Source organism: Triticum urartu, chromosome 3 (assembly GCF_003073215.2).
Source record: "Triticum urartu cultivar G1812 chromosome 3, Tu2.1, whole genome shotgun sequence".
NCBI lineage: Eukaryota > Viridiplantae > Streptophyta > Magnoliopsida > Poales > Poaceae > Triticum > Triticum urartu.
Window position 1 is genome coordinate 575,456,921 of NC_053024.1, and position 23,052 is coordinate 575,479,972.

Here is a 23,052-nt window from a genome sequence, read left to right on the forward strand (position 1 = left end):
GGACCGTCAGCTTCTTCGAGACAATAATTGTTGGGGAACGTAGTATTTCAAAAAAAATCCTACGATCATGCAAGATCTATCTAGGAGAAGCATAGCAATGAGCGGGGAGAGTGTGTCCACGTACCCTCGTAGACCGAATGCGGAAGCGTTTAGTAACGCAGTTGATGTAGTCGAACGTCTTCGCAATCCAACCGATCCAAGTACCGAACGTACGACACCTCCGCGATCAGCACACGTTCAGCTCGGTGGCGTCCCTTGAACTCTTGATCCAGTTGAGGCCAGGGGAGAGTTCTTTCAGTACAACGGCATGGTGACGGTGATGATGAAGTTACCGGCGCAGGGCTTCGCCTAAGCACTACGATGATATGACCAAGGTGTGTAACTGTGGAGGGGGCACCACACATGGCTAAGAGAAACTTTTGTGTGTCTTTGGGGTGCCCCTTGCACGTATATAAAGGGGGGAGTAGAGGTGGACGGCCCTAGTGGGGGCGCGCCATGGGAGGAGGCCTACTTGGACTCCTGGTCCAAGTAGGAGAAGAAGGGAAGGAGGAAGATGAGAGAAGGAAGGAGGGGGGCACCGCCCCCACCCCTTGTCCAATTCGGACTGGGGGCGCGCGTCACCCCCTGGTCGGCCCTCTCTCTTCTCCACTAAGTCCCATGGTGGCCCATTAACCTCCCCGGGGGTTCCGGTAACCCCCAGTACTCCGAAACTTATCTGCAACGACCCGAACCATTCCGGTGTCCGAATGTAGCCTTCCAATATATGAATCTTTATGTCTCGACCATTTCGAGACTCCTCGTCATGTCCGTGATCTCATCCGGGACTCCGAACAAACTTTGGTACATCAAATCACATAACTCATAATACAAATCATCATCGAACGTTAAGCGTGCGGACCCTACGGGTTCGAGAACTATGTAGACATGACCGAGACACATCTCCGGTCAATAACCAATAGCGGAACCTGGATGTTCATATTGGATCCTACATATTCTACGAAGATCTTTATCAGTCAAACCGCATAACAACATACGTTGTTCCCTTTGTCATCGGTATGTTACTTGCCCGAGATTCGATCGTCGATATCATCATACCTAGTTCAATCTCGTTACCGGAAAGTCTCTTTACTCGTTTCGTAATGCATCATCCGTGACCAACTCATTAGTCACATTTCTTGCAAGGCTCATAGTGATGTGCATTACTAAGAGGGCCCAGAGATACCTCTCCGATACACGGAGTGACAAATCATAATCTCGATCTATGCCAACTCAACAATCACCATCAAAGACACCTGTAGAGCATCTTTATAATCACCCAGTTACGTTGTGACGTTTGATAGCACACTAAGTGTTCCTCCGGTATTCGGAAGTTGCATAATCTCATAGTCATAGGAGCATGTATAAGTCATGAAGAAAGCAATAGCAATAAACTAAACGATCATAGTGCTAAGCTAACGGATGGGTCTTGTCCATCACATCATTCTCTAATGATGTGATCCCGTTCATCAAATGACAACACATGTCTATGGTCAGGAAACTTACCATCTTTGATTAACGAGCTAGTCTAGTAGAGGCATACTAGGGACACTCTATTTGTCTATGTATTCACACATGTACTAAGTTTCCGATTAATACAATTCTAGCATGAATAATAAACATTTATCATTATATAAAGAAGTATAAATAACAACTTTATTATTGCCTCTAGGGCATATTTCCTTCAGTCTCCCACTTGCACTAGAGTCAATAATCTAGATTACATAGTAATGATTCTAACACCCATGGAGTCTTGGTGCTGATCATGTTTTGCTCCTGAGAGAGGCTTAGTCAACGGGTCTGCAATATTCAGATCCGTATGTATTTTGCAAACCTCTATGTATCCCTCCTTGACTTGATCGCGGATGGAATTGAAGCATCTCTTGATGTGCTTGTTTCTCTTGTGAAATGTGGATTCCTTTGCCAAGGCAATTGCACTAGTATTGTCACAAAAGATTTTCATTGGACCTGATGCACTAGGTATGACACCTAGATCGAATATGAACTCCTTCATTTGCTGCTTCTGAAGCAGTTGTGTACTCTGCTTCACACGTAGATCCCGCCATGATGATTTGCTTAGAACTGCACCAACTGATAGCTCCACCATTCAATATAAATACGTATCCGGTTTGTGACTTAGAGTCATCCGGATCAGTGTCAAAGCTTGCATCGACGTAACCATTTACGACGAGCTCTTTGTCACCTCCATAAACGATAAACATATCCTTAGTCCTTTTCAGGTATTTCAGGATGTTCTTGACCGCTGTCCAGTGATCCACTCCTGGATTACTTTGGTACCTCCTTGCTAAACTAATACCAAGGAACACATCAGGTCTGGTACACCGCATTGCATACATGATAGAATCTATGGCTGAGGCATATAGGGAATAACTTTCATTTTCTCTCTATCCTCTGCAGTGGTCGGGCATTGAGTCTAACGCAACTTCACACCTTGTAACACAGGCAAGAACCCTTTCTTTACCTGATCCATTTTGAACTTCTTCAAAAGTTTATCGAGGTATGTGCTTTGTGAAAGTCCAATTAAGCGTCTTGATCTATCTCTATAGATCTTGATGCCCAATATATAAACACATTCACTGAGGTCTTTCATTGAAAAATTCTTATTCAAATATCCTTTTATGCTATCTAGAAATTCCTGATTCTTTCTCTAATTCTTCGATTGCTCCTTTTTTCTTTAATAAATTTGGGACCCCCCCTCCCTCATCCCACCCCAATGAAGAGATGGTTTTCTGGTTACAGTGTGAAGCTTACTTCCTATTTTAACGGCCACGTAATTTTATAAATGTTCATAGTGCCAGAGTTTTTACCGTCGATTACAAAGTTTCACCTGTGTCACGTTGACACGATGAATTGCAAACAAGCAATGACGGTGCAATCAACACGTGATATGGATATATCCAAACAACAACCAAAACTAATAATGTACCGCTCTCTTTTTTTGCGGGTTATAATGTACTGCTCTACTGGTTACCCAAGATGTTAATTAATTAAACAAAGCTCACTTCCACGGTTGGCAGCATTGAGCTATGCTATTGAACCAGTAATGCACCTTCATGGATGGCTTAATGTACATAGGAACGGGGTGCATCTGAATTTTGAGCATAGAGTGAAGCTCAATAATACACATGTCTTTTCATTGCGTACGCGAAAAACCAAGAACATGTTGGCTGCATAGCTACCATGATGGTGGTTTGCAAGTAATAGATGAGTTCATTCCCCATGTTTTGTGTGGGAATGCATGATAAGCAAACATGAAGAGTTTTTTGGATATCAGTGCAGTCCTGGAGAATTTTTGCTAGACATGGCAAGCGCGATGAACCTGAAGTGAATACGGTCTTTAAAAGATAACCATTTTATCTTGATGTATAGAAATACAAAACATTAGTATGGCAGTGACTTTCTCCTGGTATCTTGTGTCACACCCCCCCCCCCCCCCCCCCCCCCCTCCCCCCCACCCCAACCCAATGAAGAGATGGTTTTCTAGCTATGGTATGAAGCTCACTTCCTATTTTTCACGGCCGCTTAATTTTAAAATGTACTCTCTTCATCCCAAAGTAAGTGTCTTAAGCTTAGTACAACTTTGTACTAGAGCTAGTACAGAGTTGAGACAGTTATTTTGGGACGGGGGAGTATTTCATGGCGCCACACTTTTTCATCAATTGCAAAGTTTTGTGTGTGTCACATTTTTTTTTTGACATGGTGAATTTCAAACAATGACACACGATATGGGTATATCCAAACAACGGCCAAAATTAATATACTGATCTACTGGGGTTACCCATGATATTAATTAGACAAACCTCACTTCCATGGCTGGTAGCTTTAAACTGTGGTATTGTATAAAAATTGTGGGTAGACAAGGCTGATCGTGAAGATTAGAACATGCAAAAAAATAAACTGGACGTGTTCTTCCCAGCCTTGAATGACGGGTGGATGATAAGGTGTACTAGAGTACTCGCAAACATTGAATTATTAGCGGGTGAACTACCGAAGAATGAGTTACTCAGCATCCTAGGCCGGTGGATATAAACTCACTTCTTCGTTCCATATAGTATTACATGGCCTGCAAGTGAAGTACTGAGAAGAAACACGACACAAAGGAGACAATCAAGCAAGAAGGAGCATGTGGAGTGGAGCATGTTTTTGAGTGTCTTGGTAGCTATCCGGATGTACAAGGGAATGGGATGCATCGGGAATTCGAGCAGCAGTTGCACACGCTTGCCCTGCAGCTGTTTCTGGCTTGTATGAAGGAGTATGCCCTGGTTCATGCGAGGCCGGTCAAAGGATCTCCCGGATCTCGGTTGTTAAGCAGCCGAAAACTGATGGTCCTAAACAGAAACTCGTAAGCTGAGAATTAGTTCCAGCAAAGACTCCGCATGCTACTGGTCTCGTGCAGGAAACTGACATGACTGGCTGTACACAACAAGTCCATGAGTCTCCTCAAGTGCGACACCACGTGTTAGAATTGCATGAGCTTTTTAACATGTACTCCATCTGTTCATTTTTATAAGACCTTGAAGACATTTTAGACAATGTGCAAAACAGTCCATTTTGAGTTGTCTAAAACGACTTACAAAAATGAACAGAGGGAGCACGTGTTAACAAAAATACTCTCTATTGTCCCAAATTGTGAAGGAACTGAGCAAAACTGATTAGCGAGGGTTCTTCTCATACCCCAAGAAAAAGCTACTACCATTTGATCGATTACAGAAGAAAAATATTTTACTGCTGAGTGGGGAGAATAACTAGCCAATATCACAACAAAATTTTCATGCTTGACTTTATGGAGACCAACTCTTCTTCAGTGACCTTTTTCCACACGCCACCAACCAGTAACGTACCCCTGAGACCAAAGGTCCGCTCTGGAACATCAGAAATCCCATGTTCAGGTGGCGATCTTGATATCTCTAGGATGCCTTCACCATCCAACTGCTGCTCCGGGTGAGAATAACAGTCGAAAATTTCAATCTGGCCATCAGGCTCAAAATTTCCATGTTCTGCTGTGTCATGCTTCAGTTCATCATCAATGACATCAAGGACCGGAAGAACAGCAGTTGAACTATATGAACAAGGTATCATTCCTGGCGGACAGGGGGTCCAGGACTTCGCTATAGACCACCTAGTACGTTTATCTGGCATGCTTGTGTTGAGCGTTCCCTCAGTTCCATTTTCAGCTGAACACGCATTATCCGGTTTCCTCAACTGCAATTTGAACGCTTCCAGCTTCTGTGTTGCGCTTTCAACCGATTCTTGTCCATTGGACAAGATTCTGGATTCAAGGAGGGTACAATCTTTGGGTGACCTTCACAGGGACAACAAAGGAAGCTTCCTTAGTTTCTCCTTCATGTTGTTATCGACGGTCATCTTAATCAGCAATAGTGCTATTGCTGCTCATCCACTTCCTCAAAGTATTCCTGCTCATCTAGATTGCCTAGTGTCGGAGAGGTCAGAGGAAAGAGCGAGGGAGAGGCGCATGGTGTCGGAAAGTGAGTGGAATAGGATCATGGAGGAAGAAGGCGAACTCCTGATGCGCCAGCCCCGCGCCGTCGACGACCGGTACGGTATTGAGCGGCACGAGCACGAAGCCCAAGAGCTAGGGTTAGGGTCGCACTGCATTAGGCGTCAAGTAGAGGGTTTTGGATGGCCGCCGACTTGCGGCAACGCTCATGCTCCACATCCCTCTGCAACACGTCCAAGATACTCACGATCCATAGCTAACCCACCTCCGCCTCCACATCTTTCTTTGGTTTGTTGTAGGCGACCCGAGCGGCGGCGGCGAGAGTTAGTTGCGGTTGGAGGTGCTGGAAACCTACAACTGGGGTTTGTAGGAAAGATCGGTGAGAGGGAGAGGGGCACGGGGACCTTCGCAGGGACAAAGCTCCCTTCCACGGTTGGGAACATTAAACTGCGCTATTGAACGGAAATGATAGTAAGACAAGGACAAGTGTGAAGATTAGAATATGCAAAAAATCTCTGAATGTGTCCTGCCCAGCCCGTCCTTCAACAAAGTGTATGATAAGGTGTACAAGTGTACTCCCAAACATTGAATTACTAGTGGGTGGGTGAGCTACCGAAGAATGAGTTACTCAACATCTTGATCCTGTGGATATAAACCGACTACTTCGTATTGTATTACAGGAGTGAAGTGGTAAGAAGAAAACGTGGGACAGAGGGAACAATTGAGCAAGGAGGGGCGTGTTTTTGTTAGTTGAGTTTTTGAGTGGCTTGGTAGCTATCCGGATGTACACGGGAATATGATGCGTCGGGAATTTGAACAGCAGCCCCACTGGTTTTTCTTGCGGTTCTTTCCGGGTCTGATGCACAGGTACGCCATGGCTCACACGAGGCCAATAAAAGAATCCTTAGGAACCTCAAGAACACAGAGGTGTCAGCACGTCTTGTAGGAGTCACATAGCCTGAAACTGGTGGCCCTAGAGACATAGTACTAGTAAGCACGGAGCTGACGCAAACACATGTCTTCGTGACTTCAATGGGCTGTGCAGAAGACGGCATCGCCCCGTGCGAGAGTTCGTGTCAGATGAGCAACGAGATGTCCCCATAGTGGATACTTTAGTTGTATCCGCCAAAGAAAAGAAGTTGGACTTTTGCACTTGATCTCCTTTTTGACAGCGCCCAGAAACAGATTTATGTTACTCGCACTGAAAACATTTTAAGTGATAACAGAACAAAATCTCAATTCAGGTCAAAGAAAAAAATTGTCTCTGTTATCTAAAATAGTGAAGAAACTGAGCAAAACTGATTAAAGAGGGTTTTGTCATGCCCCAGTAAAAGCTAACGTTTGATCGTTTACAGAAGAGAAATATTTTACTAATGAGGGGCGAATAACTAGCCAATATTACAACAAAATTTTCATGCTTGACTTTATGGAGAGCAACTCTTCTTCGGTCAGCTTTTTCCACCCGCCACCAACCAGTAATGTACCCCTGAGACCAGAGGCCATTTCTGGCATATCAGAAATCCCATGTTCAGGTGGCGATCTTGATATTTCTAGGATGCCTTCACCATCCAACTGCTGCTCAGGGTAAGAATAAGAGTCGAAAATTTCAATCTGACCATCAGGCTCAAAATTTCCATGTTCTGCTGTGTCATGCTTCAGTTCATCATCAATGACATCAAGGACGGGAAGAACAGCAGTTGAACTATATGAACAAGGTATCATTCCTAGCGGACAGGGGGTCCAGGACTTCACTATAGACCACCTATTACGTTTCTCTGGCATGCTTGTGTTAAGCGTTCCCTCAGTTCCATTTTCAGCTAAACTCGCATTATCTGGTTTTCTCAACTGCAACTTGAACGCTTCCAACTTCTGTGTTGCGCTTTCAACCGATTCTTGTCCATTGGACAAGATTCTGGATTCAAGGAGGGTATCTTTCGGTGACCTTCGCAGGGACAACAAAGGAAGCTTCCTCAGTTTCTCCTTCATGTTATTATTGCCGACCATCTCAATCAGCAATAGTGCTGCATCTGCAATGCATCTTTCACCTATAGCGGGCAAACTCAATAACTTCTGCAGAAGTTTTGCGAGACAGAAACGAGGGACCGCATTCCTGTCCGAAGAGAGTACTCCTATCTCGTGGACAAGTCCAATACGGCCGGAATCCTTTAACTCTTTTATGCTTGTGACAATCCATAGAACCAGGGAGCACAAGTTTTTCATTGTTGATGACTCAGCTGGCAGGCATACATATGATCCACCTATACATATAACGAAACTAATAAGACCAGTATATCTGTACAAACAAAAGTCTACAAGAGCCGTGAACGGAAATGCTAGCATCAAGTTTGAATAATGAAATAAAACATAGCAAGCCATCCAGTCCAGGATTGTGATGTGAAGCAAATCATGGTATAAATCAAGGAAATAAGGTTGCAGAGATGGTAGAAAACTGAAATTAGGACACCCAAATATCAGGGCAGTACCTTTGTGTTCAAGGTCGTTCCTGGCCTCAATCATTTCAATTACCGACTTTAGTAAGCCAAGAAGCACTCTTGGTTCTTTTTCTGATAGTTTTGTTATAATGGTTTTCATATCTCCATTTGATATTTGATTCTGAATTTGAACATCAGATGAGTGATTCACATCCAAACTATCAGATTGATGTATATCGCTGTTTTCAGAGATTTCTGGGGCATCGAGCTGACAAAACTCCAAAAGAACAGAGACAGCCTCAGTGGGACATGTATAGTAAAGTTGACGTACATATTTGATGGCATTTAAAATATGTTTCTGGGAACCTGCAATTTAGAAAACAAAACTCAATTAATACTGAGCTATGCTGATCATGAGATACACTGGGCTGAGAGAGAGTTATAATTATAAATAATTCTGTCATAGCTTGAAGCACTACCGAAAGTTTTGTCATAAATACTACAAGTAATTGATATTCATGTCACTATCAGGTGGTGGAAAACAAATTAACTCGAGCATATTCACAAAGCAGATCAATAGATGGCAGCAAACAGATGACGACAAGAACAGTTATTCCAGCATTAATATATGTAATACTTCTGGGCAGTTCAGATTAATGGAAGATATCACTAACTCAATCCAGATTTGGTAATCAAGAAAGCATTAGTCTCTTACTGAACACAGAAAAATCTGAGGGCAAACCAAAGCAGAGAAGACCTATTTCTGACAACCCATATCCCAAAGAAACAGAACAAGCCCAAGTGCCAAGCTTAATCAGAGTTCATGCTACAGGATGACGATACTCACGTTTCCTTTTGGAACCTGATTTTGCACTTTCAGAATCTTTTCCCTTCAGGGACTGAGCGATGTCATGCAATACTGAGTTTAGTTCTAGTCGAACATCAGGAATTGCACTAGTCTGGGAATCCCAGTAATTGCACTTCAACCAATCAAATGCCTGAAAGTAATCCCAATTTGTTAAAGATGCAGAATCACTGACAAAACATACCAGCAACTCTAAAAATTATGTTATTTGATTTAATACCAAAGCCACCATCCAGAGAGAAATAAAATAATTAGCTAGATGTCCTAGAAATACTAATCAATCAACTCAGTGTACTTTAATGGCTGCCAAACGTAGCAGTCGCAGAGAGGGGATGCCGCGATGTGAACTCTCTGCATGCATGCGATATATATCTTCATTAGGACTGAATTAGAATAGTGCAAAATAATCTAGATGGAATAGACAAAAATTACTAACCATGACGAATGTCAACGAGAATTCGTGGTACTCCAACAGTCTCAGCTAAATCAGATATTGAACGACCAGTTTCCTTGTGCGGGCTCTCCATAAAACCATTTACAAGCCTGGGAATAAGATTAAACAAAAGTAGAAAATAAGCCTTGTACATAGTCATCGCTGTTGAAGTCTTTCCCTGATCAGGCATACATTCAGTTTTTAATCTCATTAGAGCTCTACAGTACAGAAATAAAAAATAATAAAAGCAAGAATTTGCAGTAATGTTGATATGTGCATCTAGATTGCAGTGTCAGTAACTACTTGGTGCTAAGTTGGGCACTCTTTCCTCTGAGACATGAGGCTGGTACTGACCATAGCAATGCATTATGCATAACTAATACAAAGACTCCGTTTGACATTGTTTTGGATTATGATAATATTATCTTGTTGAGACACTTGTGTATTTGGATAGCTCTGTACAATCAAGTTGCAAACAGATGGCTCCAGACATATGTGAGGAAAGTGAAACTGCCGGCTTACAAAATTTATCTAACTTGTATGATATACTAAATTAGCCTACCCCAACTTCTTTGGGACTAAAGGCTTTTGTTAGCCTACCCCAACTTGTATGATACTAAATAGAGCAATATATTTTTCACAACTTTCTTTCACAGCAGCTTAATGGATAAGCGCAGTTCCGGCAGCAACCACAAACTGAGCAGAAGAATACGATGGAAGTGAACAACATATGATAATTTTGAAATCAACTATGGAAAAACTAAAGCAGAGCAACTTTGGTCAGTGCCACCAGGGTGGTTGGTTAGATTTCGTGCCGTTTTGGCATCCATCAAATACAACAGACCGGTGTTTTGACGCATGTTCCAGAAAAATGGGACCACAATATATTGACACCAAAGTATGATCTAGACTTCTAGCGGCCTTCTAGTTCAATTGCATCAGGACGACTATGATTAAGCTCCTGATGATCTGCAGAAGTAAACTATGCTCTTTCATCAAAAACTCCTATTCAAGAAGAATTCTGAACCACATGAAAAATATGAAAAACAGCTTTAAGAACATCAACTCACGAATACTAATTTGTTCTCTAAATTGCTTGCACAGTCCACCTCTCTGCACAACAAGATGTGGCACCCATTCGAACCGACCTGATAAAAGGCGTCGTTTCTCCTTTGGCACCGTGATAAATCAACAGTCTATTCATTTTTCAACACATAGCACCAGGAATTTCCTCACCTGATGATTGCCATACTGTACAGCAAGGCGAGCATCTCGTCCGACTCCAGCTTATCATCCGAAGCCACTCCATTCCTAAAGGAAAATTTTCTATCACATATATAACTTCGTCCCAAATCCATCCACACGCAAGAGAAAAAGGTTGGAACTATGCATCAAAACAGCATACCGGAAGAAGGGATCCCGCAGCCTTATCTCGAAGAGGGCCGCAGTGACCTCCACGGGGATCGGGAGGCAGCCCCTGCTCCGCCACGCGGCGATCTGCGCCAACGAAAGAGTCAGATTTCTCACCACTCGCCTGATAATTTTGGGGGGCCTTCAGGAAGAGGATACCTACCCTGCGAAGAGCGGCGCCAGGGTCGGGGTAGGGGGAGAAGATGGCGTCGCGGACGAAGCGCCACTCCGCCCAGCTCGACCACGGCACCAGCTTCCGGGCGGTGGAGCGGCCGCCGCCGGCTTCGCCTGCATCTTCCGCCGCCTCCATGGGAACCGAGCCGAGGCGAGCGGCGAGTCCAAACCCTACTAAACCCACCGGTGGGGTAGCGCCGTTTCGCTTGGGGGAAAAGGCGACGACTCGCTGCCAGGGTGGGGCCAAGGGTGTGTGTATCGTTGCGAGCGACGAGCAGGGTGCTTTCTGCAATTTGCCCGAGCCGCTGAGGGCCACCGTGAAGCTGCGGCCGTGGCCAGCCTCCGTCCACATGGCCTCCCCGGCCGCCCCTCGTCGGAGGAGAGGCGGGCAGGCGGCCGCCGCCGGAAGGCCCGCGCCGCCGCTCACATTGTCCGCTCCACCCTGCACGATACCAACATGTGAGTACCCTAGCCTGACCCCACTGTGCCAACCAAATTGCAGTTTCAGTTTGTGCGCATGCTGTAAATTCGACATTCAGATGGTAGGATGCACAACTTGGAGACAAAATTTCACAATGAGGATTAATTTAATAATTTTAACCAAATTGTTTTTGTAATTTGGGGATAATTTTTTTTAGAACGTAGACGCTGGGAGCCCACCCTTAGGCTGGCACCACCGGCTCCCTAGCCGCGACGTAAACCTGGTGAATACGGACTTGGGCGTGCTTCATGAGATCAGCGTCCTTCGGCTTCACCAACGGACTCCATTGCTGCAAGAGGAAAGAGCATTTGTAGATAATATTAGCCGGGTGCGTCGGGAACTGTCCTTCGATGGTAAATTTGTTGCGTGTCAGCCACAGGGACCAAAGCATCGCGCCAATGCTAGTCCACAACACCCTCTTGCCCTGGCCCTGGACCGAGTCCAGGAGCGCCACCAGTTCGTGCGAGGAGCGCGGATCCCACGAGACCCCGGCCGCCTCACGCATTGCACTCCAAGCAAAACGCGCCAGCGGGCAAAGGAAAAAGACATGGTTCGCGTTCTCTGGCGACCCGCACAGCGCACACGGCCCAGAGGCCGGGCCGTTCCTCTTTGCAATGTTAACAGATGTGGGAAGCCGATCGCGTAACAGCTGCCAGAGGAACACTTTGATTTTCAGAGGGACGGGGCTTGCCAAAGCCCTTTAGCCACTGTCTGTACCGACCCTTGGCACAGTTTGTGGTACAAAGACTTGACGGAGAACTTCCCGGACGCATTGAGGTGCCAGGAAACCCTATCTCGTTCCTCAGTTAGCGTCACGGGGGCTACGAGTTGCAGCAAAGCCTCCCACTTTGCTGCTTCCTGCTCGTTCAGGTTACGGCGGAAGGCAATGGCCAGGGGATGAGCCAATGCCTCTGCCACTCGCTGGTCCGGCGCCACAGCTAGAGCATACAACTCAGGGAACACTTCCCAAAGAGGGCCTGTGCCCACCTAGAAATCTAGCCAGAATCGGGTGGAGCGACCATTACCGACTTGGAACCTAGCACCTTTATCAAAAGCGGGTCTGATGGCCTGTAGGTCTTGCCAAAAGGGGGAGCCCCTTGCTTCCCCTTCAAAGAAATTCCCGTTGAGGAAGTACTTGGCCCGAAGGATGTCAGCCCAAAGTCCAGTCGCTCCTTGCGAGAGTTTCCAGATCCATTTACACATGAGCGCTATGTTTCTGTAGTCTGGTGTTGGTGATCCCTAGTCCTCCCAAGGATTTGGGCCTACATACCGCAGCCCATTTTACCATGTGGTATTTGCGCTTAAGGTTCGACCCCTCCCAAAAAAATCGTGCCCGCGGCGTGTCCAACTTGGCATGAACCCCTTCTGCCAATAGGAACAGCCCCATAGCAAACAAGGGGAGCGAGGAAAGACTCGAGTTGGTGAGAACCAGTCTGGCTGTGGAGGACATAAATTTGCCACGCCACGGGCTCACCTTCTTCCCCGCCTTCCCTGTTAGTGGTGCCCATTCGTCTATCGTCACTCTACGTGGCGCTAGAGGCAGCCCCAGATATATAAAGGGAAATCTTCCCACTTTACAATTGAGGAGGTCTGCGATACGGAGCCCCTCCTCTCTGTCAATCCCCATAGACAGAACTTCACACTTGTGGAAGTTTATTTTTAGGCCGGACATCACTTCAAAACTTAACAGCGGGGCCTTCACCGTAGCGATGCCGTGGTCGTCTGGTTGGAACAGTAGCAGAGTGTCGTCTGCGTACTGCAAGTGGGAGATCCCCCCTGGGATAAGGTGGCCAACCACACCCTTGATATGGCCAGCCGCGGTCGCCCTGCGCAGCATTGCCGCAAGGGCGTCTACCACGAAGTTGAACAGGAGCGGGAAGATGGGATCGCCCTGACGCAGCCCCCGCTTGTTCCTGAAGAAATTCCCTACTTCTCCGTTTATCGAAATAACGGTCTGGCCACCCGAGACCAGCTGCATAATCCGGTGCACCCACATGGCCGAGAAGCCTCGGCTAAGAAGGACCTGGCGCAAAAATTCCAATGCACGCGGTCGTAAGCTTTTTCAAAGTCAAGTTTTAGTAGAATAGCCGGTTCGTTGGTGCGTTTGAGCTCGTGGATGATCTCCTGGAGCGCAAGAGAGCCTTCTAGAATGTTTCGACCGCGTATAAAAGCCGTTTGGGTGCGGCTGATTATGCGATGCGCAATCGGGACCAAGCGGGAGGTAGTGGCTTTAGAACATATCTTGAACGGTACGTTGATGAGCGCGATCGGCCTGAACTGGCGGATGTTATCTGCCCCGGCCACCTTAGGGATCAGCGAGAGGAACCCGAAGTTTAGCCTAGAGATGTCTACCGTCCCGCGCATGAAACCGTTACACACGTCAAAGATTGGGCCCCGAAGAAGCGGCCAGAAGTGTTTGAACATGGCAACGTGCCAGCCGTCCGGGCCTGGCGCAGAATCTGTCTTCATGCTCATGAGAGCCGCATCAATCTCCTCGGGTAAGAAGGCTAGTCCCAGCTCCTCGTTTTCCCGTTCTGAGAGAAGCTGTGAAGGGTCCCAAATGTCAGCGTGAACCCCTGCACGCTGTTCTTCGCTCGTCCCCATAAGATTGATATAGAAATCATACACGTGCCGCGAAATGGCCTCCTGCGTCAACAGCAATCCTTGGTCGGATTGCAAGCGGAGGATCGCACATCTGCGCCGTCTCCCATTGGCGTAGGCGTGGAAGTACTTAGTATTCGCGTCCCCTTTGAGGATCCACTTTAGGCCTCCCCGGCGCCTCCAGTACTCCTCTTCCGCCCGCAGCAAGGACTGAACTTGATTCTCCAGCGCGTAGCGTCTAGCCCACTCCTGTTCGGAGAACGGCCGAGCGTCTGCTTGCTGGTCAATACTCACGATCTCGGCTAGAATACCCTCTCTTAGAAATCGCGCTTGCTTGCCCAAGTTGGCTCCCCAGCCCTTGAGGCAAGCCCGGAGGCGGCTCCCTACCGCGATCCAGAGGTCCATTGGGCCCCTTTGGTAACCCACCTGGCTGACACAAGCTGACCACTTTTCCCTAAAGAAAGAGTCAAAGTCAGGATACTCGAACCACGCCGTCTCAAAGTAGAAACGAGGGCTGCGGCGAATCCTTTCCTCCCCTGAGGCAAGGATAAGTGGCACATGGTCCGAGCCGATCCGGGTCTCTGCTACTAACGAACAGAGCGGATACAGCAGTTCCCATTCCGGGGAGATGAAGACTCTATCAAGCACCGTCCACGTGTAGCGTGCGCCCGACCTAGCTACTTCCTTAATAGCCATCGAGGCGATCGCATTGTTGAACATGGACACCCTCGTCCAATTGATGTTATTGTTGTTTTTATCCGCACCCGAGCAAATAAGATTAAAGTCGCCCCCCACCACTAGGGGCGTGAGCGTGTTGCTCACCGCAAGAACCTTAGCTTGCAGTTCGGCTAGAAACGCGGCCGAACGCGCGTGATCTGCTGGCCCATAGACCTGAATCACCACCAGCTCCCTCTGAGTCTGACGGTGGCGAATGTGGCCAGCCAGGAAAAAGGTGCCCGCATCCCACGCGATCACCTCGTATATAGCTTGGTCGAAACCCAAAAGCATACCTCCGGAGTGCCCGTTTGCGGCAAGGTGATACCAGGAGAACCTTTCCAGGGGGTCTATAGATAGTAGGTCGTGGTGTCGGAATCCGATTTAATGGTCTCCTGTAAAGCTACAATATCTATCCCTTCTTTGCGCATGTACTCCTTCAGTTGAGATCTCCTGCCCGCGTGGCCGAACCCACGAATATTCCAAAAGATGGCCCGCATCTAGATGATTCTATTCCGGAGACAGATGCCCCTTGAGGACACCGCTTTGGCCACTCGCCTCGCCTTGACCCTGCAAGGCGAAGGAGGGGGGGCAACCCCTATTGCCAACACCACCTCATTGGGCCGAGACGTTAGAGCTTGCGAAGCCCCTGCCTCCTGCTTTATCTGAACTGCACGCGCCGCTGCCTCTGCAGCGATCGCCGCTTGCGCCTGTTCGGTCGCTCGTAACAAAGGCACCAGCTCGCGCATACCCCCAGAGAAAGACGCGTCCACTCCACTCTCCCGTAACACCTCACCCAAATGATCGTCAGAAAAGGACTGCAGAATAGTAAAACGGGGGGGAGGGTTACCTGATGTCTCAAGGTTCTTCTGCGCCTGGATGAGCTGGGCCCGCTGCATCGCCGGCAGGCCAGCCTTTGCGCCCTTGGAGCGCGAGCTGGAGCGGACCGGAGCCGCTGCCACCGCCTTGAACCTCTTGGCCTGCGCAATCGGGGCCGCCTTGGATGCCTCCTGGAGCAGCGCGTCGCCAATGGGCAGCATGGTGGGAGCGGCAAGCGCCATCACCGACTGCCTCGGCGTAGGAGGCGCGCCCAGCGACTCCATGGGCCTGATCCCCTCTGTGGTCACCTTGCGCCCCGCAAGCTTCTTCGTCTGCCGCACGGACCCACTCTTGCTGCCGTCGTGCCCACCTGAAGCCGGCGAAGCAACCAAGGATGGGAGGACGGTGCTCACGGACAGCAGAATCGGCGTGCGATCTCCCGCGGGCACTCCAGTGTCGCAGGAGGCTGTGTGCCCCTTGTCGAGCCCGGACGGAGCCTGGAGAGTCACCAGCTCCAAGTTGGAGCCGTATTGGTTGGCCACGTCCGTCTCCATCGGCCCCATCGAAGAAGCCCGGTCTTGACGCGGCTGGGCCGATGGCGAGCTCGCCCCCCTGATGCCAAGCTTCTCCCATGCCGCCGTGTCAATGGAATCATCCTCCATGCTCGCATCGGGATCCTTGTCATGCTCCTTGTCCTTTTCCTTGTCGCCCGGATCCGGGCTCTTGTTGTTGCTTGGCGGTGGAGGAGGGGGAAGTGTCGGAGCCCCGCGACGAGGTGCGAGCTCCGGCTCAAGCTTGATGAGGTAGCCTTCTCCGTTGAGCCAAAGCTGAACCGATCCTCGCAGCTTCTCGGGCTTGCGACAGGCGAAACGCATCCTCACCGGGCCGGAGCGGATCAAAGACAGCTCATCTACCACCAGCGGGCGGCTCGGCATCGTCAGTCCGGCCATGAGGCGATCCACCTTACGGTGCTTGGAGGGAATGCCCCAGAGCTTCACCCAGACCTCGGGCATCGTCTCTCCTTTGGGTTCGTCTGCCATGGCGTCGCGGATGAGAGAGGTAATGTTGTTGAGGGACAGAAAGATCTTGCCACTGCGGGTCGCCATGCGCAGCATCGCCGGGTCCGGGAAGACCACGGAGAAGCAATCTTCATCGATCTGGGCCACCTGCCAGTCCCACTCTCCCTCAAACAGATGTGGCAGCTCCACCTCCAAGATCTCCTTCGACAGCACGCCCGGGGCCGTAGAGAGGATGGCGGCATTGACCCCGAAACCGCTTTGAGCGTCGTCAGCAGCTTCGGGGAACTGCAGGCAGAAGAAGCCCCCTCCTGGGATGGCATGGCCCATGGTCTGGAGGAGCAGCGGCTTGCCACGGGAGGGGCAGCAAGCCGAGACATGGCCCTCCTAAGAGCAGAGGATGTAGAGAGGCGCGAACTTGCAGGAGCTCTGAAAGTGCCCCGCCCTGCCACACTTGAAGCACTCTCTGTCGTCAGCGTCCTCCACCGGGATTGGCTCGGCCTCCGTGCCCTTCGACGACCCCGCCTGTAGCGAGGACGGCGGCTTGGAGCCCGCCGGCCCCGCGGCCTTGAACTTCTTCTTCTTCGACGCGAAAGGGTCGCCGATCCGGTCGCCTTGGAACTGCGGCATCTCCTCGATGCGCTTGAGCTCGAGTCCCTTTCTCTTGTGCTCTTCTTTCCTCCGCTTCTTGCATTCCTGGTCCTTCACCCACCACGCCAGCGGCGGCCCCCATCCACCCGACTCGCCGTCGTGCGCCGCGCCATGCGCCTTGGACCGCACCTCGCGCTCTCGGCCGCGCTCCGGCACCGCAGCAGGAGGAGGGAGGGGGCGCTTGTCCGACCGCCGCTCGCCCTTGGAACCCATGGCCACCACCTCGGCAAAGGAGCGCACGAGGGGCAGCGGAGGGGGAGTAGGGAAGAGGGAGCGAGCAGAGTGACCGAGACGGCGCACCTCCGATTTGGTGGCTGGAAAACCTAGCGACGGATCTAGGGTTCCTCTGGGCAGCCACAACCACTTAAGTACCGGAGCCTCTGGGCTTGGGCCATTTGGACCGGGTCGGCCACCCACAGGCCCAGTGGGAGCCTGGCTGCACAGCCCCTGACGGACCGCCCGCGCGTGGGATGGATCGGGATCCGAAGTGGGCCGAGTAGCCTGGGATCCGCCCCGGCCCACCTGGCCCGCCAGCGCCAGGGCACCAACCCTAGGGCCTGGCAAATCCGACGCTGTCGCCGCCTCCCTGGCCGCCGCCGCCGGCGCAGCAGCCACCCCTGGGCTCCGTGGGCTCGCCCGCAGTAGGAGCCCGACCTCCGCCTCCGGCGTAGAGAGGCCAGCACCCTGCCAACGCGGAGACCTCGACCGGACCGCCCGACGCGCCGCTCCGACCGGAGGAACACGCCGGCGAGGACCACGGCCCCCGGGCGCGAAGGCACGCCGCCTGCCAGGATGAAGCGAGCCCCCGAGCTCCACCGCCCTGGCTACGAAATCCCCAACCGAGCTTAGGGACGGGCCACGGGCCGTCCCCTCCCCGTCGACGACCGCGACCTCCTCCGCATCTGAATCCTCTGACTCCTCCCCCGCCAGGGCCCAAAAACGGCTGCCGGACCAGTCGCCAGCGCCCACCGGCGCGTCACACCGCCCCTCCCTGGGCGCAGCGCTCGCCGGCGTCACGCCGGACTTGACCAGCGTCCACTCCGCCGCGCCTTGCCGGCCATCCACCGCTTCCCCCGCGTCGCCCCCTCCGTCGCCCGTAGGATCGCCTCTCCGTACAGGAGCCGTTGGGGACATCCGGAACCCTTTCCCATGAGCAATGATTTGGGGATAAATTCTCATAGCGTGATCTGGAAACCTCCTAGAATGTCTCACACATGGGCGCTACCATGCTTCGGACTGAGATCTAGTTTGTACTTAGAATTCTCCCATGCAACCTCAGTTAACCCAGATAGCTGATAAGTACAAGTGTGAGTATTCAGCATGTGTACATTTTAGTGCACTATTACACTCATGGTGTACTTTTAGTACACTATTACACTATTAGATCTGTAAACAAGATATCTACGACTTCATAACACTACTTCTTTTCATGGTTTGTACTTTCTAGTACACTATTACACTCGTGGTCATTAATCACTTTCTATAGTAGTTAATTACTATCACCAAGCTGCAAAGAGATTTATCAAAAGAACTAATTCGCAGTATGTTTAATATTTTGATGGTCTAGTTTGTTTCTTTCCTCCTAGTTTGGTTAACCACCCTATGACTGTTGTGATATATAAACTCGAACTGCTTGCTCATGAAAAAATCATCGTCACATCAGTTTAGATATTTAATCACAATTGCAGCTTGCAACAGAAATTTAACTCTTTATTGAGACTAATATTGGAAAATATATACTCCCTCCGCCCAAAATAAGTGTCTCAAGCTTGGTACAATTTTGTACTAAAGCTAGTACAAAGCTGAGACACTTATTTTGGGACGGAGGGAGTATATGATTGCAGTATCAATGTCATTATGAGAAAATGTGTCACCTTCTATATCTGCTCAAGCACAATAACATCCCCATCAATCTCGATGTCTCTGATGTGAGCTATCTTGACTCGGTCCTGCCCACCTTCTTGGCATCGTTGCTTAATTTTTGGGCATTGATTGATGTAAAGCTCCTTGAGCCCCCTGGGCAGACCTTCTTCTGGCAAGCTTTCAAGCTCACGACAGTTGGAGATATGTAGTGTTTCAAGTGAGGAGACTTTATGCAGACTAGGAGGCAAACACTGGAGGTCATCACAGCGTGATATATCTAAGAACTGAAGTGTGTGAGGTAAAAGCTCCAGTGGAAAGTTACTGATGTCAGGGTAGTCAGCAATTTGGTAGTCAGCAATTTGAAAATGCTTGAGACGAGGAAGGTATTGTAGGCCATCTAGAAGTACATGTGCTAACAGAGAGCAAGATACTAGACGGATTTCCTCAACTGAAGCGGGAAGCAAGCCTCGCTCCAGGGCTGTCCAAGGTACCAGGCAAGGGCACTCGTAGATGTGCAGGAACTGAAGTGATGTAAGTGGACGGAAACACTCTTCTGGTAGCGAAACAAGCTCTTCACAGTGGGCTACTGTTAGACTCTTGAGGGCTGTCAGATTATGTGAAAGCAAGCCTACACGCAGAGATGTTAGATTCGGGCAACCATTGATGTATAGAAATGTTAGAGAAGACGGACAAGCTTCTTTTTGAAGATCTGGAAGTGACTCAAGTCCAGCTTCATCTATCCTCAGTGTTGTAAGTGTTGGTGGAACAGGGGGTAACTTCTTCAGCTTTGGGCAATTGATGAGACCAAGTTCAGTTAATTGAGGGAACAACTGATCAGCATCATAAAAAATCCACTCTCCCAGCTTCGGCATATCTTCCAACAGAAGCTCTTCTAATGCTGGAAAACATTTTATTTGCCCAAGTCCTGTGAACTCGCGTCCAATTTGTGTCACCTCAGTTGCTCCTGCTATATTGAGATTTTTGAGGAAAGGAAGTTGGCCTAATGGCGGGAGAACTGTGCATCTGCAGTTGCAGATATGTGTGGTTTGCAGATTAGGAAGAAATGAAGTAGCAAGCCAGCTCGGGAACCTCGCCCCTGGAAAACCTTTAACCATCAATTCCTTGAGATCGATATGTGGTTGAAGGCCTTCCAGAACTTCGTCTTGTGGATCTGAAGGAGTAAGTTTGCAGTCCTCATCCCATATAAAGTGTAGAGCTCGAAGATGTTCTTTGGTTTTCAACTTCGCACAAATTGCATCTTGTTCATCAGCCACATTGTTGAGGCCACGAATGGTAAGTTTTCCTTGCAGCTGATCCATGTTTCTTAACTCTGTGACGTTGTGTCCGGGGCGCTTCAAGACAACAAATTCTTCTAATTCCTGTAGGCAGATCAAATTTCCAATTCCTGGTATCCTTGACAGTAGCCTTGTGCTTCCCTCTAAGTGGCGCAGATTAGTGAGCTTAGTGATGCCATGTGGCACTTCCCTTAGTGAGCTGCAGTTGTTCAGCTTCATAATTTGCAAGTTATAGAGCTTGACAATAGATGCTGGTAATGTTTTTATTTCAGTGCTGCTGAGATCTAGGAAGCGAAGTTGTTTCAGATTCCCTATAGACTCTGGTAATTCCTTAAGACCTCTTCCATGCATATCAAGAACTCTAAGGAATTGAAGTTTCATAAAGACACCATCAGGGAACCGAGATATCTTAGAATTGTATCCATGCATGAGAATTAGTGTTCTTAACTTCCTAAACCCATACAGTGGATCAAAATGCTTGGTCCCGGCACCGGTGCATGGAAATGAAAGATGACGGGTCTTTATGGCATTTTTGTATCTTGTCCCATCCTCAAATCGCTCGCAGTGTTCCATGGAAACTGATATAGCAAGGTCATGCATTGCATCATGCATCACATAGTTCTCCTTGTAGGGCTGGAAAAAAGACCTGCTTACTAGCTCATTAAAATCTGCATTACCAGAATCCTCCGGTATCTTCTTTCTAGATTGCCTGATGAAACCAAGTGCTAGCCAAATCTTAACCAACTTCTCTTTACTGAATATATAATCTTTTGGATACACGGAACAGAATGCAAAGCACTGCTTCAGATGTGGTGGTAAATGGTTGTAGCTTAGCCGCAGAGCTGGCAATATGTTATTTTTGTCTGCTGGTAGCTCCCATATATCACTTCTTAGTATCCCCTTCCACTCCTCTTCATCTGCTTTGCAGAAGAGGAGGCTCCCTAATGCTTTCGATGCGAGAGGCAATCCCTTTAGCTTCTTCACAATTTGCCTTCCTATCACCTCCAGCTGCGGGTATGTGCTGCAGTCACCATCCCTGAATGCATGGCTCTTGAATACGGACCAGCTGTCATCATCCGATAGTTGCTGTAACTTGTAGGGCTCTAGCCCTCCCATGATTCTGCCAACATTCTCATTGCGTGTTGTAACCACTATCTTGCTTCCAAGCCCTCCTGAAATTAGGGCTGCTCTGTAGCTGAGCCATTTATCATAGTCTTCATTCCAAACATCGTCCAAGACAAGCAAGTACCTCTTGCCCCGCAACACTCTAGAGAGTGTTTCCTGTAGCATATTCATGTTGGTGCTAGGAAAGGATTGGTCATAGGCAGCAGCCTCAAGAGTTTCTTGTGTTAGCTTTCTCCCATCAAAACATTCAGACACATAGATCCAGATCCTCAATTCAAAGTGTTCTTTCACTCTGTCATCATTGTACACCATCTGCATAAGAGTTGTCTTACCAAGCCCCCCCATGCCAACAACTGGAATAACACAAACATTGCAGGAACTGTGCCCATTATCAGATAGCATGAGCCTCACCATTTCCTCTCTGTCTCCCTCCCTGCCAAACAGAGCTGAACTATCCACAAGAGAGCTTGACTGTGGCCTCTCCGGCGTCTCACGCCTGCTCATTTCACCCAACATCTGGAGCCCAATCGTGTTGCGTTCTCTTGCAATTTTATCCAACCTCTCCAATATCCCGCTAATCTTACGCTTTATCCTGTACTGGTACAGATTCCTATGCAGGAAGGAAGAAGGGGAACCGACACTTGCCTTGGTGGAGAGTTTCACCTTCCTCTTCTTCAGATACATAATCTTGGCTGTATACCTGTCGAGCAGATCATCCAGGTCGTATGCGACGTCCTTGAGCTTCGCTAGCCACCCCCGCACGGACGCGTCTGCCAGCTGCTTTGCCTCGGCGTCGTCGAGGAAGGCCTGTAGCTGAGAGAGAATCTGGGAGAGGCTCTCCAGCTTGCTATGGATGCCCCTGCAAGACTTGAAGTGGTCGAGAAGTGCTTCAGACAATTTCTGGAACAGGGTTTGCATGAAGGCTCCTAAGATTGCCTCTGCTGCCATGGGAGCTTTGTTTCCTTGTTTTTCAGTTGTTTGACTGTGTGAGAAGGCAGAAGGGGAAGAAAGGCTGAAAGGAGTAGACACTGGTGAGGACTGAGGACCATGTGCTTTTGGGGACGTGTTGACTTGTTCACCCGATGGTGCTTGGCCATTTCCACGCATTTTCCTTATCCTGGGCATCAGTAGCAGCAAGTGATGAATTCTCTTCCATGTGAAACCAAGCCAGAAAGGTCTTCTGAAAATTTCAGTTTGAACTTTGCAAGCGTGTCTCTCTGGTTAACTATGCCTAGTCATGTTAGGTGAAGGTTCTGCTTATGGTCGTGCAATACAGTTCATGAGACTCATTGTCTTTAAAAACAATTAATAAGCAGGAGAAGAACCATCCCCTGGCTTGGAGATATTTAACTGCTCCTTTGGACAGAGAGCCTTTGGTGGTGGATAGTGGATGGTGTACGGTGTACCTAACTTTTGGCTTTCACACCTCACTATCTGCGAGTGACAGGACCTAATCATTGAGGTTCCTTTCAAAGTGACACTGAACAAAAATGAAAAACAAGTGAGCAGTTCTATAATTCTAAGGGCCTCTTTGGTTTGCGAAATTTCAAAAATGCAACACAAGAATGGAAAATACAGAAATTTGGTGTCATGGCATGGTAAATAAATCCTATATGAACTGAAAACACGGGAATATGTAATAAAAATTATTTGGCTGC

General features: G+C 48.8%; 2 protein-coding genes across 3 annotated transcripts; both read right to left on the reverse strand.

The window, feature by feature from the left end:
- Positions 1-6,754: 6,754 nt before the first annotated feature.
- Positions 6,755-11,505, reverse strand: LOC125545105. Of its 2 annotated transcripts, XM_048708972.1 has the most exons (9): positions 11,490-11,505; positions 10,819-11,271; positions 10,651-10,742; positions 10,482-10,556; positions 9,249-9,355; positions 9,108-9,163; positions 8,795-8,945; positions 7,999-8,313; positions 6,755-7,773 (listed from the first exon to the last, which is right to left on the reverse strand). In XM_048708972.1, the coding sequence occupies exons 2-9, from the start codon at positions 11,179-11,181 to the stop codon at positions 6,914-6,916; spliced, it is 2,019 nt and encodes a 672-aa protein (XP_048564929.1). In that variant the 5' UTR covers positions 11,182-11,271; positions 11,490-11,505; the 3' UTR covers positions 6,755-6,913. The 2 variants fall into 2 exon arrangements, with proteins under 2 accessions (XP_048564929.1, XP_048564928.1); XM_048708971.1 differs by lacking the exon at positions 11,490-11,505 and having other exon boundaries at positions 10,819-11,379.
- On the reverse strand, positions 11,496-22,680 carry LOC125545104 (disease resistance protein RGA2-like). Its single transcript, XM_048708970.1, has 2 exons — positions 18,986-22,680; positions 11,496-11,599 (listed from the first exon to the last, which is right to left on the reverse strand). Exon 1 carries the CDS (start codon positions 22,517-22,519, stop codon positions 18,989-18,991), a length of 3,531 nt encoding a protein of 1,176 aa, XP_048564927.1. The 5' UTR covers positions 22,520-22,680; the 3' UTR covers positions 11,496-11,599; positions 18,986-18,988.
- Between the last annotated feature and the right edge of the window lie 372 nt (positions 22,681-23,052).